At 40.1% G+C, this 14,155-nt stretch overlaps 1 protein-coding gene across 1 annotated transcript in view; it reads right to left on the bottom strand.

Annotated features, from left to right (window-relative positions):
• The window catches only part of LOC123974554, a 33,803-nt gene extending 19,720 nt beyond the window's left edge, over window positions 1-14,083 (bottom strand). The window contains exons 1-7 of the mRNA XM_046055361.1: window positions 13,975-14,083; window positions 12,749-12,830; window positions 12,596-12,658; window positions 11,338-12,502; window positions 10,984-11,236; window positions 10,486-10,764; window positions 10,161-10,341 (exon numbers count right to left, since the gene is read on the bottom strand). Coding sequence (XP_045911317.1) covers window positions 10,161-10,341; window positions 10,486-10,764; window positions 10,984-11,236; window positions 11,338-12,502; window positions 12,596-12,647 — 1,930 coding nt within the window. The 5' untranslated portion in view covers window positions 12,648-12,658; window positions 12,749-12,830; window positions 13,975-14,083. The remainder of the gene's footprint in view (window positions 1-10,160; window positions 10,342-10,485; window positions 10,765-10,983; window positions 11,237-11,337; window positions 12,503-12,595; window positions 12,659-12,748; window positions 12,831-13,974) is intronic.
• Between the last annotated feature and the right edge of the window lie 72 nt (window positions 14,084-14,155).

Here is a 14,155-nt window from a genome sequence, read left to right as displayed (position 1 = left end):
GATAAAAAAAAGTCCCATCCCCACCACCCCCCTCCCTGTGATAAATAACAAACAGTCTCTAATTAGCGTTGTGATGACTGTAGTTACTGTTTCGGACCTCCCATCTCAGATGTGTTCATACAATGTATAGGTACTAACAAAAACACTTAAATCAAAGTTTACACTTGAAGAATACAGTCATAGATCTATACTTTCACTATACTGAACAAACAGTCATGGAAGAATGACTACTGTTGTTATAATCTACTGTAGGTTGTCAGGCAATCTGATTTGTAAGAATGGCAATTTATATGATTTTTTTCCGCAGCGCATAAGGAATTCTGCTTCATATGTAATGGCTCTTGGTGTAATGGTTGGAAAATGTTGTTGTAAAGATGAAATGAAAACACAGCTGGAGAGACAATTTAAGCAAAGCCACAGCCTTATGTGATATTTATATATGTATATTATATATAATATTATAGTAAAAGACACCACACTGCTGGCTTATTCAGCAAACCATAAAAGAAAAGAAATAAATGTTGTCCTTGGCAAGTTGATTCTGCTGAATTTCTCACTTCCAAAGCATGCAAAACGATATACAAGTCAATATCTGGAAGCAATTAATTTCATCATTCTTAAATTGTGTCTTGGATTTTGTTTTTTGCAGATATTGTGACCACAACAGGTTTATTTAGTTAATCAGTATAACTGCTCTTCTTACATAACTTAAATCTAAGGTGAAATGTTAGGATATTTCATTTGACACTTTTGTTTACCATGGGCAGATGTGTTTAGTTTGAACAATTGATATAGAGAAGGTTCCCTGGCATTAGCTCTGTATGTGCTCAGCTGTTTGCATGTGTGAACATATATTTCCCTAAAATGACACTGACCGCAGTTTGTGAACAGGCGAAATGTTCTGAGAATGTCTTTATTCATTTTTAAATCAGGGAAGTTGTTGAAGCTGAAGATTAAAATACCAGATGGTTTTAGTCCTAAATGTCTTGCTTGTGAAGGAGAGCTGGGTCAGTCCAGTTCTTCACCAGGTAAGTTCTCAGTTATTTCTATTAATTTATCAACATTGGTCAAATTTTAGGTGTCACTTTTAGGTGTCATTTGCAAGATGAAGCTACTTAAATGGGCTGAAAATTAAAGTAAATTCTAAGTGTAAAACTTTAATCGTACCTTTAATAATGAACAGAACCAGATAGAAAAGAGCAACATGCCCGTTACTTTAAAAACAAGGCTCAAAACAAGCCATGCTAGCGGTTCTGTGAGGCTATACTGACATTGTTACCACTGATAATTAGAAGTTGTAATCACAAGGTACAGCTGAGGCTGAGGTGAATGTCAGTTTTGTGTATTTGGTCATAAACCAAAGTATTGGAAGGTTTTCAAAATCTGACCTGATGATGAAAGATGAAAAGGTATGGAATCGCCAAAGTTATTATCCTGAGGGGGATAGTAAGTTATTCATCCTGAGGGGACACGAATGTGTGTGTACAAAATGTCAAGGCGATCCAACCTATATTTGACATTTCTCTAAAAACCAAAAATGTCAACCTCATGGCGGCACTAGAGGAAAAGTCAAAGGATCACCAGACTTTTATTGAATCCACCTAATAGTTGTTGTTTTTTTTCTGTCAGGACCAAAGTGGTAGAATGAACGACCTACAGACAGAAGTTGTCATCCATAGAGCCACTCCAATAGTGTGGCTAAAAATACACCCTAAACATATTATATTCATATACAGTATATATTATATATATTCATGAAATGCAACATCCTCATACCAAAGTGAGAACAAAAGCGCTAATCCATCATTTCTAAATCTAAATGTGCCACAGACTGCCAATAGCCAGCAGGTTTTGATGTCAAACATAAGACACCCATGTGATTTAAACCTCATGTATTCCTTATGACAGTCTGAGGACACGTCCACCTCCATGCCATGTAACTCCTGAACCGGAGCTGTGTTGTCAGTGAGTTTAACTGAGCTACTGTTCGTCCATGAAGCAAAAGTTTGACATTTTGGGAAATACACATATGCGCTTCTTTGCCGAGAGCTAGATGAAATGATCTCACGTCTATGTGCCAAATATGAAGCTGGAATTAGGAGATGGTTATCTTATCTTATCATAAATACTAGAAACAATTGGGAAGCAGATCCCCTGGCTATGTCCAAAGAGAACAAAATCTGCCTAATTGCAAAAACTGAAGTGAAGAGTGTGTTATTCTACTGTAGAGAATGAGCAGGACTATTTCTTGGCCCAGAGCAGTATCTTCCTCAAGCACTAAGCTGACCTGGCTGCTGGCTCTGGGCCATGAAAGAGGTATCGAGCTTCTAATCTAACTCCCAAGAATGTAAATAAGCGTATTTACCAAAATGTCAAACTTTTCCTTTAACCACTCAGTGATTTTCTTTTTTACATTACTTTTTCCACATAAGACTTTATATTGCTGTAAAATACTTTTAAATATTGTGTCTATGGGCAAAGTTGTGGGAATTCCCCTTTTTTTAAAATGACAATTCATCAAGGCAAGAAAATGTGGTCAGTATCCTTTTAACTTTTAAAAGGGAAGCGATAATTAATCCTTTCATTACATCATGAGTACCAAAATATAACATTCCCTGTGGTCTACAGGGGATTTTACTTCAGCAATGATTCACTGGTAGGATAAATTAAAAATATGATATTTGCTCTCACTGTTGTAGGCCTGAGTTGGAGAGTTTGTGTATGTCAAGCTGCTGCACTAAAACTGCGCTCATTATTATTAGGCTGAGTAGATACATACATGGTTGGTGTTTTGAGAAAGTCACATGAGGTTTTGAGGGAGAATATGTACCATAGGTATATATGCCATATATGTCTGCAAGGTGATATATTGAGCCCACATAACTTCATAAAACATGGCAAGTACTTCAACTATGGTGCGACGAGGCATAATCTCTCACAAACTGAAAAACACTGGGAATGTCAGTAGTGTTTTGTCTTTGGTTGTACATTATTCATTTGGCCAGTAGAGGGTGCTTGTGTTTCACAATTAAATGGTGAGGTACTGAACTGATTTAAATGTTACAAGGCCAAGGAAATACAGGCTTCTGAGAGCATGTCTTGGAGAAACAGTGGTAGTGAGGTTTAAAAGAAGAAACAAAAAGCTACAATGAAGATCCAAGAGAAACAGGAAGAATAGATTATGGCTAAAAGCTGACATTTATTGACAGCACCTCTCATAACAAATTTCTGTTTTGCTCGGACATTAAACTCTTCTTCAGGTCACTTCTCAAAACTAAATATTACACATGCTAGTATCTGTAAACTGACACACAGCAAATAAATAAATATCAAGAAAAAATACCATCCCAAACTGACAGGTCACTGCTGTAAACACTGAAACTAATCAACAGAAATCACATGCCTATGCCATGCCATTATACTACATCATGTGATCACACTGCACCTCAAGCCAAACACAACAGTCTTACTGTAGACTCTTGGAAGGCAGGCAATTTACATTAAGAATGAATTTATTTAATCTACAATAAACTCATTGACTCATCTTGTGTCACTGTGCAAAACAGCTAAATGCTAAGCTGTGTAATGTGTAATATTTAAGGTTTTGGTAACACTGACATCCCATTTAATGTATCCTAATGATAAATGTAAATGTGAGCAATGTTATCCCAGTGGACCCTGAGAGAACCATTACGGCATCATATGAGCAGATTAGTCATTTGGAAGTTGTGTGAACAAAACCAGCATTATGCTCAGATGGTGACGTGTCTGCGGTTGAGTGGTGTAAAACTTTCTGACACTGGTTGGAAATGTTTGGGGGGGGGGGGACAATCAAACAGCTTCTGTTAGACCTTGTTGAATGGTTTTGCCTGACACAATCACACTCCTGTAAAAATGTCTTACATTATGTGCAAAAATCCTACGCAGTTATGTGTATTTGAAAATCTGCAACAGTTACTTGTGGGCTTCTTTAATCAGGGAATGTTAAGTGTAGAAATATTAAGTCTGTGGGCCTGACATGGAAAGACCCAGTCAGTCCATGATGGGAAGACAAGAGTCAAAACTGAAGACTTTGTCCTTTTCAGTGACCTCAAACATGTTGGGTTTCACGGTGTTTTTGTTGAAAGACGCAGAACAAGACTCAAGTTTCCTGCTAACAGCCAATGAAATTTAAACTAAAGGCAAAGGGGGGGAAGACAATGAAGAAAGAAGTCAACTCTTTGCAGCAACTCCCACTGACAGTTCACAACAGAAGAGAGGGGCCTTAAGTTTAACTGATAAAAAGTGAGTATGGTGCATCCTTTAACAAATTAGCTGAATGTCAGTTATATGTGGTTTAAACTACCAAAATATTCATTAAGCAGTTATGTCGCTTCTCTTCCTGTGTAAAACATGGAGCAGAATATGTAGTAAATGAAAATGAACTGTTCTGGATGAATGAGAAAGTTTTAAAACGATTTCCTTGATAGTGGCCCCAGTGACAAAATGTAGTGTGGGCCCCCTGGTCAGAGTCTCCCTCTGTTTCTTGTGTCTATCAAGAACAGTGTGTACTTTTTCATAAAAAGGCACAACAGGCGCGCCCTTGTGACTTAGACTGTGAACCGCAACAACCCTGGTTCAGGTCCCAACAGAGACCTTTGTTGCATCTCTCTATTGTCTGTAATAAAAGCCACAAAAATGCCCTGCTAACAACAAGAAATAAAAAAAAGTTAAGCTGATGATACACGGGGCAACTTTTTAAGCAATGTTGCTGGGCAGTCTTGCTGGTGGCAAGTCCAACTATGTTTTGAACAGATAGCAGTGGAGTGGGGCGGGTGGCAGAGTGGTGGGGGAAGCGTTTACGGTGGTAGTAATCTTTATCTTTCATCTTTATCTTTAATCATTACCAATGACGGCAACATTGCCCAGCACCATTGCTCTAAAAGTTGCTCCGTGTATCATCAGCTTTAGGCAACACTGACAGAAGTTGCTCAACAATAACACAGCAGGTTGTCTCTCTGTGTTTCTGGAAGTGTATGTTCTGTTTTGTTTATTGGGCCCTTTTTAGTTTCTGATTTCTAAAGCAATTTAAAGGCAATTTCTGATTTCACGTGTTGCAAATGTATGTTCGAACAGAAAGCTTCAGTGCCTCATGACCTGTTTTACTTGGCCTATTGGTACTCCAAATCTAACCAAATGTGAGCAATGTGTAGTCAGAGGACTTCATGTGTGCGACGCCTCATTGTTGCCATACACTATGTGCAGCTTCCCAATAGTACATGACTGTCCATGCACTTCCCCCACTAATACTGAATTAAAAAATTTAAATAACAGGGAAATGGACCATGTTTATTACTGAAGACCACTAAGCAACAATTTTGCTTAGTGGTCTATGGAGCATATGAGCAAAAGTTTTGGTGGTATTCTGGTAGTAAATATGAACATTTATTGTAGGGACAACCCATCGAGTTTGAGCCATGAAAACCCCACACTTTTCCAATGTGTGCTGATCAGAACTCATCTGTTCCCATGACTTTTCATCACAAATAGATTATCTTCTAACTGAACTGTAAATGTTGTGCTTGCTTTCTTTTGTTGGATAGATTATTGAAGATTATGTTTTGGCAAAGTGCAAAAGTCATTTTAAACATCTAAAAATTAGAGAAATCTGGTATCAGAGGTGATGTGAAAATAATATTTTAAAACTATATATATATATTTATTTTTTTTTGACAGAGTTGTAGGAGACAGAGTGTGTAGGAATTAGCATTCGAGGAGTGAGGAATGCAGAATGCAACCACGTGATAACCCTTCCCCTCACCTTCCTGTTCCAAGAAACTTCAGTGGCCCCTAAAAACTTTCAAAAACCGCGAAAATGCCCTCTCTAAAGCCAGGGTGAATTTCTTTTCAGGGCTACTGTACAAACATGGAGGTGCAACATGGCACACAGAACCCACTCACTCTGTAGATATAAAGGGCTCAATCTAAGTTAAAAAAAAACACAACACTTCTTATTTTGAGGTGATTATACACTAATGAAAACTTTCTTATAAAAACAATATTCAGTTTCTGCAAATGTCACCTTAAATCTTACACACTGGTCCATTAAGCTCCGACCAGCAATACAGTGAGGCACCTATTTTTGCAGCTTGACACTCCAAGGATCATTGGGAATACTTTGAGGTCTAGCAGGGGCAACATTTACTCATGACTTCAAAAAGCCATAATCTAAAGCTCATGCCGCTCTGATAAACGCCACAATTAGTTTCTTGAGTTCCACGATGTCATGTGATGCACAGATGAAATTGTACTGCATATCATCACGTGTGGCGACACCACTGTTCATCATCATAACCTCTGTTCACGGGTCACACCTGCCCTGCGGACTGCTGGTTAGCAGATGCTGTCTCGGCCTGCTTCATCTCCTGACTTAAACCACACTGTGAACCTGTGAGACACCCTGCAACACAATAGCTGCAGACGTGACCTAGAGCAAGCAGCTTAGCCAGGACCTTCTCCATACATGTGGCAGCAGGTCACAGCTGCACATCCACAGGCTCGTTTGCTCCAGGAGGTTTCAAGCAGAGGTGGCTGCAACAGGTGATCACCAAGGGTTCTGATAGACTGCTGGACAACTAGAGTAAATTGTATGTTTTCCTGATTTTATTTTATATATTGTAGTAATTAGATATATTTTTGCCGTCAGTATATATGGACTTAAAGTTCTGTCTGTGGACACACCTTCCCTCTCACTCTTGAATCTACTTTGATTTTTCAAAATGCAGGCAATATAGGTAAAGACATGATGCCTAGCCATATATATAGTTTTATGTGCTGATCTCTGAAACTTCTGCCACCACCCCAATATGAAATTGAATTACATCACTGAAAATAATCCCAGCAGTTTTCATTGGAATTATTTACTCGTTAGAAAGAAGTTCCAAAAATACTATTTACAGTGAGGTGTGTGGACTAACTAAGTAACCAGGACTTTGAAAATAGATTCTGTTGTTGTGTTCTTTGAATGTCAAATGCACAGAGAGCAGGACAGATTTCATTCACCCACATTGTATTGGTGTAGCAGCAGAAAGATTTCAAGGGCAGTTTGCCCTGCGAGCGTTTTCAGTGATGTTTGACAGGATTAATAATTATTAGTTGATTAGTGCTAATCAATGTGACATTTCTGTGACTTCACAAGAATGAAATGGGTCCATTACAATTTATCCACCTGGGAGCAAAGCGTGACTTTTACTTATAACCCTTAATAAGCCCACAATAATTGCAAGGGGTTTTGTAAACATAGCGGTTTTAGCCTTCCAGACTAAAATGGTAGCTTAGGAAATGTGGCTACTGCTGTTAACCCTTTTAAACTTTAACTTATTACCAATTGAAGAAATCTGTACTGCATCACACTGACATTGATATATTGATTTTGGTTCACTGAACAATTATTATCCCATTACATTCTGGCATCAGTGTCTGCTAATAATCAGCAAAATAGAACACAAAGGTACACCTACTGTATGTACCTTATATTGTATATTTGTTTGTAAAGTGTACTTGTGAAATTGCTGTGTCACACAAATTTTCAGTTCCATACTAGATAGGTAAAGGTTTGGGCAAAGGTGTGTAGCAGCTGACCACAGGTCAGTGCTCAAAGGAAACCACAAAAATGATTAGTTTTAGAAATCAAAGACGTTTGCTGCAGTGTGTTTGCAAAAATACATTGAGAAATAGGGATGCATGTGAGTGTGCTAGCAAAAACAAAAGGGGAAGGGGTTCAGAATAGTTTCATACCATTATTCAACTAACTATAATGAATAAAATGTGACTTAATATGACCCAAGTAGGATTATTAAACACCATACACACATTCCGTTACTAAAAAGGTGCCTATCCTTCATCTCCAGAGTTTGTATGCATGTGTGAACGAACTGTAAGCTTTCTTCATTTGTAGAGGGGTGAAGATTTTTTCTTACAGGCTCAGAGGAATGGAACACCTTTCCTGATGGTGGCCAGATGACTTTGAAATCATCTTCATAGAAATGTGACAAGAAATATTCCATCCACTGTCCAGGTGGAACTTCATTCTAGCATCTGCACTGATGAATCCTCCAGTTCCTTCTGCGTCTCTGCAGCAGCAAGACGTCAACTGCTCCTCCTCCTCCTCCTCCATACCAGCTGCCCAGTCCCTACTTATTCAGAATCCTATCCAAGCCAATATTAGTGTGTCTGTGCAACGCCTGGTCCAAGAGGGTGTGTTTGTATGTTTCGTGTTGATGGATAAGGCACTATACGTTGCAGCATCAAGAGACTGTCATGTAAAAGTTTTCCCTGAGATACATGGAAGGTTGTTTGGGGGGGGGGGGGGCAGGGACCAGGAAAGCTGTAAAATGTTATGCTATATGTATGTTATGAAGTGCATTTCATTGATTAAGTGCAGCAATTAGTTCAATTTACTTCCTAAATGTATTATGCAACTGCAAAAAAAGCCAATGAAATGTTGCCTAATAAGAGGCACATTTATAAAAAAATGAACCACTGAGAAACCATACGGTTTGAAGAAGTTTGCCTTGCCAACATTGAGACACTTCAACATCAGTAACCTAGCTTATCAAAACCAATGTATTCAGTGGTACTGAGGAGCTGTCAAAGATCTGATGAGGGTCTCCCACTTGTGAGCAAGACATGCTAAGTGCTGAAGCTGTGTAAATGTCTGCTATTACAACAGCTATAGGGCAGCTAAAGAAGGTCTAAAAACACAGTTGACTGACAAAAGATGCATACTTTATATAACACTCAGAAAACAAGTCCTGAATTGTTGACATAATTGTTGAGATTGTATGGTGGTGGTAAAGGTCAATCAACAATCTTATTTGGGCTGTGCTTGATTTAAGATTCAAGGATTTCTAGTCCGATTAGTCCTGGGAAAAAAAATGTTTTGTATACGGAATCCGGTGAGATCAACCAACATTTCTTTTCCTACATGTACAATTTAAAAAATAGTTTCACTAGGATATGTGCACTCCATTTTAATAAACATTTGGGCATACACCTCCTTCAGGCATGTGGTAAGTAGTGTGTAATAAAATGTGCAGATTATAGAGTGTATAGTGCGTAGTATGTAATAAAATTTGAGTGTGCAGATCCAGGTGTGTAACGCTTTTCTACGCATGACTCTCTCTCCAGCACCAAGTGCCCTTTAGCCAGATACACAGAGGAAACTTTAGTATTTAATTTGATTACTTAAAACAAGATTTAAAATCTAAAAACCTATCACAAGGTCTTTAAATGTCTACATATCTTAATTAGTATATAGTATGAGATTTTTAAAAAGTTAAAAAAATATAATTAATAATAATGAAAACAAAATAATGATGTGGTTCAATATATAAAATGATGAGCAATGGTGTGTGTATGTGAGCATCTTCCTGTTGGGTTGGGTTTAACAGGTAAAAACACACTGTCTGCTTCATGTGCACTACAGGTTATGTGAGAAACACACCCTAAAGCTTTACCGTAAAGTATTCTTCATCCTCTCAAAGGTCGACAGCTTATTTCACAGTACGAAGCGTGTTTCCAGAATAAGTTACTGTTGCCAAAAGTGTCAATGTGTTAAGCCTTCCTTTTTACCAACTAAAGCTTCTTCCAACTCGTGTTTGTCATTCAGGGACTGAATGTCATCGTTTTGCAGGACATATGTATATTCTTCAGTGGGAACATTTTGAGTTTGCAAAAGACCTTCAGTTGGACAAACTGAACATCGGAGCAGTGTTTAAATACACTGATACCAAACACAGTAAAGTGCCCTGCCTACCCAGCACTACCCCACACACAGTTGCTGTGTGTTGCAGTTAACAGTTTGAAGTTAGGAGACTGGTTTAAATGACAACTGGATCCTGACTCGTCAAGACCTTTTCAGCACATTTTGGGCATTTAGAATCAACAAAGAAACTATAAAAGCGAACATACTTACCCACTGCTGACCCCTGCTACTTATCAGTCATCCCGGACAGAGAGTGTGAATGCATCCAAGTGTGCGCGTGCTTGTGTATGATTGTGTGACGTAGTGCCATGATTCAAAGAGGAATCGAAATCTGAAATGCCCAAAGAGGCATTTCGTGCCTTGTGTGTAAACTGCTGTATGATCTGAATGTGTATGAGTAGCGAATGGTACATACACGCTGTGTAAAACTTAGATGATGGTATGGAAGTGGCCTGAACGTCTGTGAGACTGGGGTCGCAGGCTAAGGGAGATGCAGCGTCCTTCTGCCCTCCATCATCTTCCTTCATCGCCTCCTCTTCACCTTCCTCCTCAGCCTTTCCTGCTAATCTCTTAGACATCCCACACGACCTCTGACCCTGTGAGGAAAATATTTGTCAAAAATAAAGACAGATTTTTACACAGTGGTTTCACACACAGTGGAAAAGACTCACTACAAAATATATATTAACAGTACACTTCAAATGTCTATATCAATTTCTCTCCATGTTGAAATTACTTACCATTGCAGTGGGTCTTGCAGTGGCAGCTTTTCTCTGCGGCCTTCCTCTGGATTTGGGCACCTTAGGACCAGAAAGAGTCTTCATTGTGACGGCAGCATGCTGAAGGATGCAGTCAGTGCCACAGTAAACGGAATCCGGTAGGGCTTGTTTGGAGCACCCGGGTCCAATGCACAGAGGAAGAGAGCTGTCCGTCTCCATCTCAGCTTCGGCTTTGGCTTCTTCAGCTTCCGGTCTCGTCACAGGAGCCTTCTCCTCCTCCACCACCACCACTACAGTCTCCTGAAACGAGAGTCTCATCTTAGACCCAACACCAGACTTCCGTTATGCAAAACCAGCCAATGGCTGATGATGCAAATATAATACTGTGATGACACACCACATATTTACTGTCACACAGTAATGACTGCTGCAAGCAAGTTGAAAAGCTATTTATATTTTGTTGTGACTAAGGGCAGTGAGTAATCTGGAGATCGGTGGCATTCCAAATGCAATTCTAACCTTGACGGCTTGCTGTTCCTCATGCACCTCCCCCTCTTCACCAGAAGGACTTAGTGTCAAGCATTCCGGAAAGCTAAGCTTAGGCTCTGCCTGAAGGTGAGGCTCAGGCTGGAGCTGGCTCTGCTTCTTTGTAGTGCAAGGAGGGCAGATATACTCTTGTCCTTTCCTCTCCATCTCACGGCCCTGTGTCTCACTGATACCAATGCAGTTGCCATGGAACCACTCCTGGCAACTGTCACAGCAGATCATGAACCTAAAAGCAGTGGAAAAAAACAACAGTGACCAGGAAGTGAAACTGATGGTTGACGTTATGCAAACCTCCAAAAGCACAGATTACCAGAAATGAGCATGTACCTTTTATTGTGTTTCTGTCGACAGATGCAGTACAGAGCATTCGAGTCATAACCCTCAGAATCAGATATGCTTGAATACTCTCCTGCATTCTTGTAGTTTTTCTCCTCCTCCTCTTCCACCTCCTCTGGTGCATCATCATACTGGCCAGGGGTTACATCAGTGATCTGGTCTGAATCAGCATCTATGATTATGCAGTCTGAGCTTGATTGTTGATCAGGAGTGGTATCAGAGTGGGTAGGTGATATCACTATTTCAGCAGGGCTATGTTGATTTTCATTTTCCTCCTCTTGCAACTGCTGCAGATGCTGTTCAGCAGGAGTAACAAGCATTACCTCATCATCGTCGTCCTCATCGTCTGCAGTGCTTGACTGAAGCTCCACTGCCCTGCCCCTCCCTCTGCCCCTTCCTCTACCTTTTCCCCTACCTCTTCCTCTGCCTCTCCCCCTTCCTCTGGCCTTTCCTCTTCCACCTTTCCCCCCTCTACCTCTATGCTTGCCTTTAGATGCCAGTTGTTCCTTAATCTGCATCAGTGTCATTTCATCACTGTCCTCTTCTTGACTAGAGATCAACACCACATCATCGATTTCCCCTCCAGCCACAATGTCAGGAGCAACAGGCTGTGAAATCTCCATGTCATCAGTTGATTCTGTATCATCAGGCACCTCAGTTCCGTCTATAGCCTGTGGAGGAGTGTCATCGATGGCATCAGTGGCTTCCAAAATGTCAGGGACTGCCAGTGCATCAGACATATCCATGGACAAGCCCTCATTCCCGCCAAGCAGTGAGAAGGCAGTGTGGAAGGCAGACCCAAAATCCTGCCATAAGCTGGGGTCAAGGCTCCCTCCTGCAGATGTTTCTGAGGCTGGTTTGCCCTCCTCCGATACAGGTGAGGATGGGGCAGACCACTCAAGGTCATCTATAACACTCCTACTTGCACGAGTAGCTGTCTGGGTGGCGCAGGTTTCTGCAGTGTACTGAGGTATCTGGACCATTCGACGACTTCGGCCTCTGCGTACAAGAGGGGGACTGTGGGTTAGGTCTCCGACTTCATCCAAGAACTCCCTTTTAGCAATGGTTGTCCGCCTGAAGCCCCAGGACTTTTTAACCTGAGTCAGGGATGGCCTAACACTCGACTCTCCACCTTCTGACTGGCTCTGCTGTTCCTCTATTGACAGACAAGAACTAACAAGATTAACAAAACAGAACCAAAATCTTATTTATGTCCTTTTATAGCAACAGTCTAAAGAATCTGTTTTACCTGAATCACCAGCGATCCTGTTATTTTCCATTGTGTCCATTATGACATCCATAGGTAACAAGGCTGTAAACCCCAGAAAATATAACTTGTTAGTACTAAGTTTAAAGGAATGTTAACTATTGGGCAAGATACATGAGGACTAAATGTAGGTACCTATACAACCAATGAGCAGGCAGCCGCCAAAGCTCAATTTTCAGGACATGTAAAGTGTCATTCCACTGGTCTCTCTTTGCACCTGGGTAAATTAAGAAGGAAAAACACACCAACAAATCCACATTACATGATGAGTCAATACTCAATTACGAATACCAACAGCTGTGGGATCTGTCCATCCACTCCACATTGAAAGGTTCATTACAAAACTCATACTCAAACTCAAATGCACTTAATTGCCAGTTCAACTAATGTGGTCTAATACAACCACTGTGCAACTGTCACACCCACACATCAAAAAAAGGTTATAATGATCACTTTTGTTAAATCTGTTTTCGAAAAGTGTTGATTTGATATTGTGTTAATGTTGAGTTGTATTATACTAAGAGGCGATTCTACTAATTCAACAGCAACACAAGCAGTTTTCATTCCATTATAACCTTCATGAAGGTAGGATTTATATGCAGGGCTGTTGTACTAGACGGCATACGCTTTAGCTACTGAGTGTATATATATATATATATAAATCTGTATGCCTTGACCAGACTCAATCAAGTCAGCATGTGGGCTTTATTTTATACAGTTTTACAGATGAAGAGGAGAAAGGTAAAAACAATTGGGTTTGGGAATGAATAACAATGACAATGGGTCTAACACATTTAGCACTGGAAAACGTGACGTGAGAGGCTATCTGGATTTACAAAACCCATAGAGTTCTGATATCCATATCTATCGTTAGTTGCCTGATATTTATTTATTGATGTGTTAACGCCTAAAGAGTTTGCCTACACGCTACCGTTATGTCTTTTTTGCTCACATGGAAAAATCACCCTGGTGCAGATGGTTTATTTATGCAAAAACTCTTCAACAGTCCTGATAAATGGGTGGGCAGTACACAACGTCCCAGTGGTCTAAATTTACACTCGTTAACAAAACAGAAACGACCCTTAGTAGTTTCACTATCAGACCTCAGTCGGCTATAAAGCACGAAAACGAAGCGTCCTTGTTATTCCGTAAAGGGGTAGATGAATCTTTTTTCCTGGTGACGACCGACATTGTTCTCTGCAGCTAATTGAACTAGCCGCTAGCTAGCAGTTAAGTTACTACGTTACCTGGTAATTAATGCAAGACGCTGCGAAGCTAATCGTCTCCATAGATGCCGAAACACGAATTAAATGATGCACGCTTGTATATATATAACCCCTTGAGGAAAATTTAAATCATACCTTGGAGGCAAATGATTAATTTCCAGTTCCTAATAGATTCGCTGTGCTAGTTACCTAGCTAGCAAGTACAGCCTTCCATTTTATCAGCCTTGCTGATACGTAATCTCGCGATACTCCCGCACAGCCGGAAAGCACCGTGGTTTCCTGTGATCCTCAGTTTATCAACGATCGTTTGATTGGA

Source organism: Micropterus dolomieu, linkage group LG08 (genome assembly GCF_021292245.1).
Source record: "Micropterus dolomieu isolate WLL.071019.BEF.003 ecotype Adirondacks linkage group LG08, ASM2129224v1, whole genome shotgun sequence".
Classification (NCBI taxonomy): Eukaryota; Metazoa; Chordata; class Actinopteri; order Centrarchiformes; family Centrarchidae; genus Micropterus; species Micropterus dolomieu.
The sequence above is the reverse complement of the archived record's forward strand: the minus strand, read 5'-3'. Positions and strand labels throughout refer to the sequence as shown.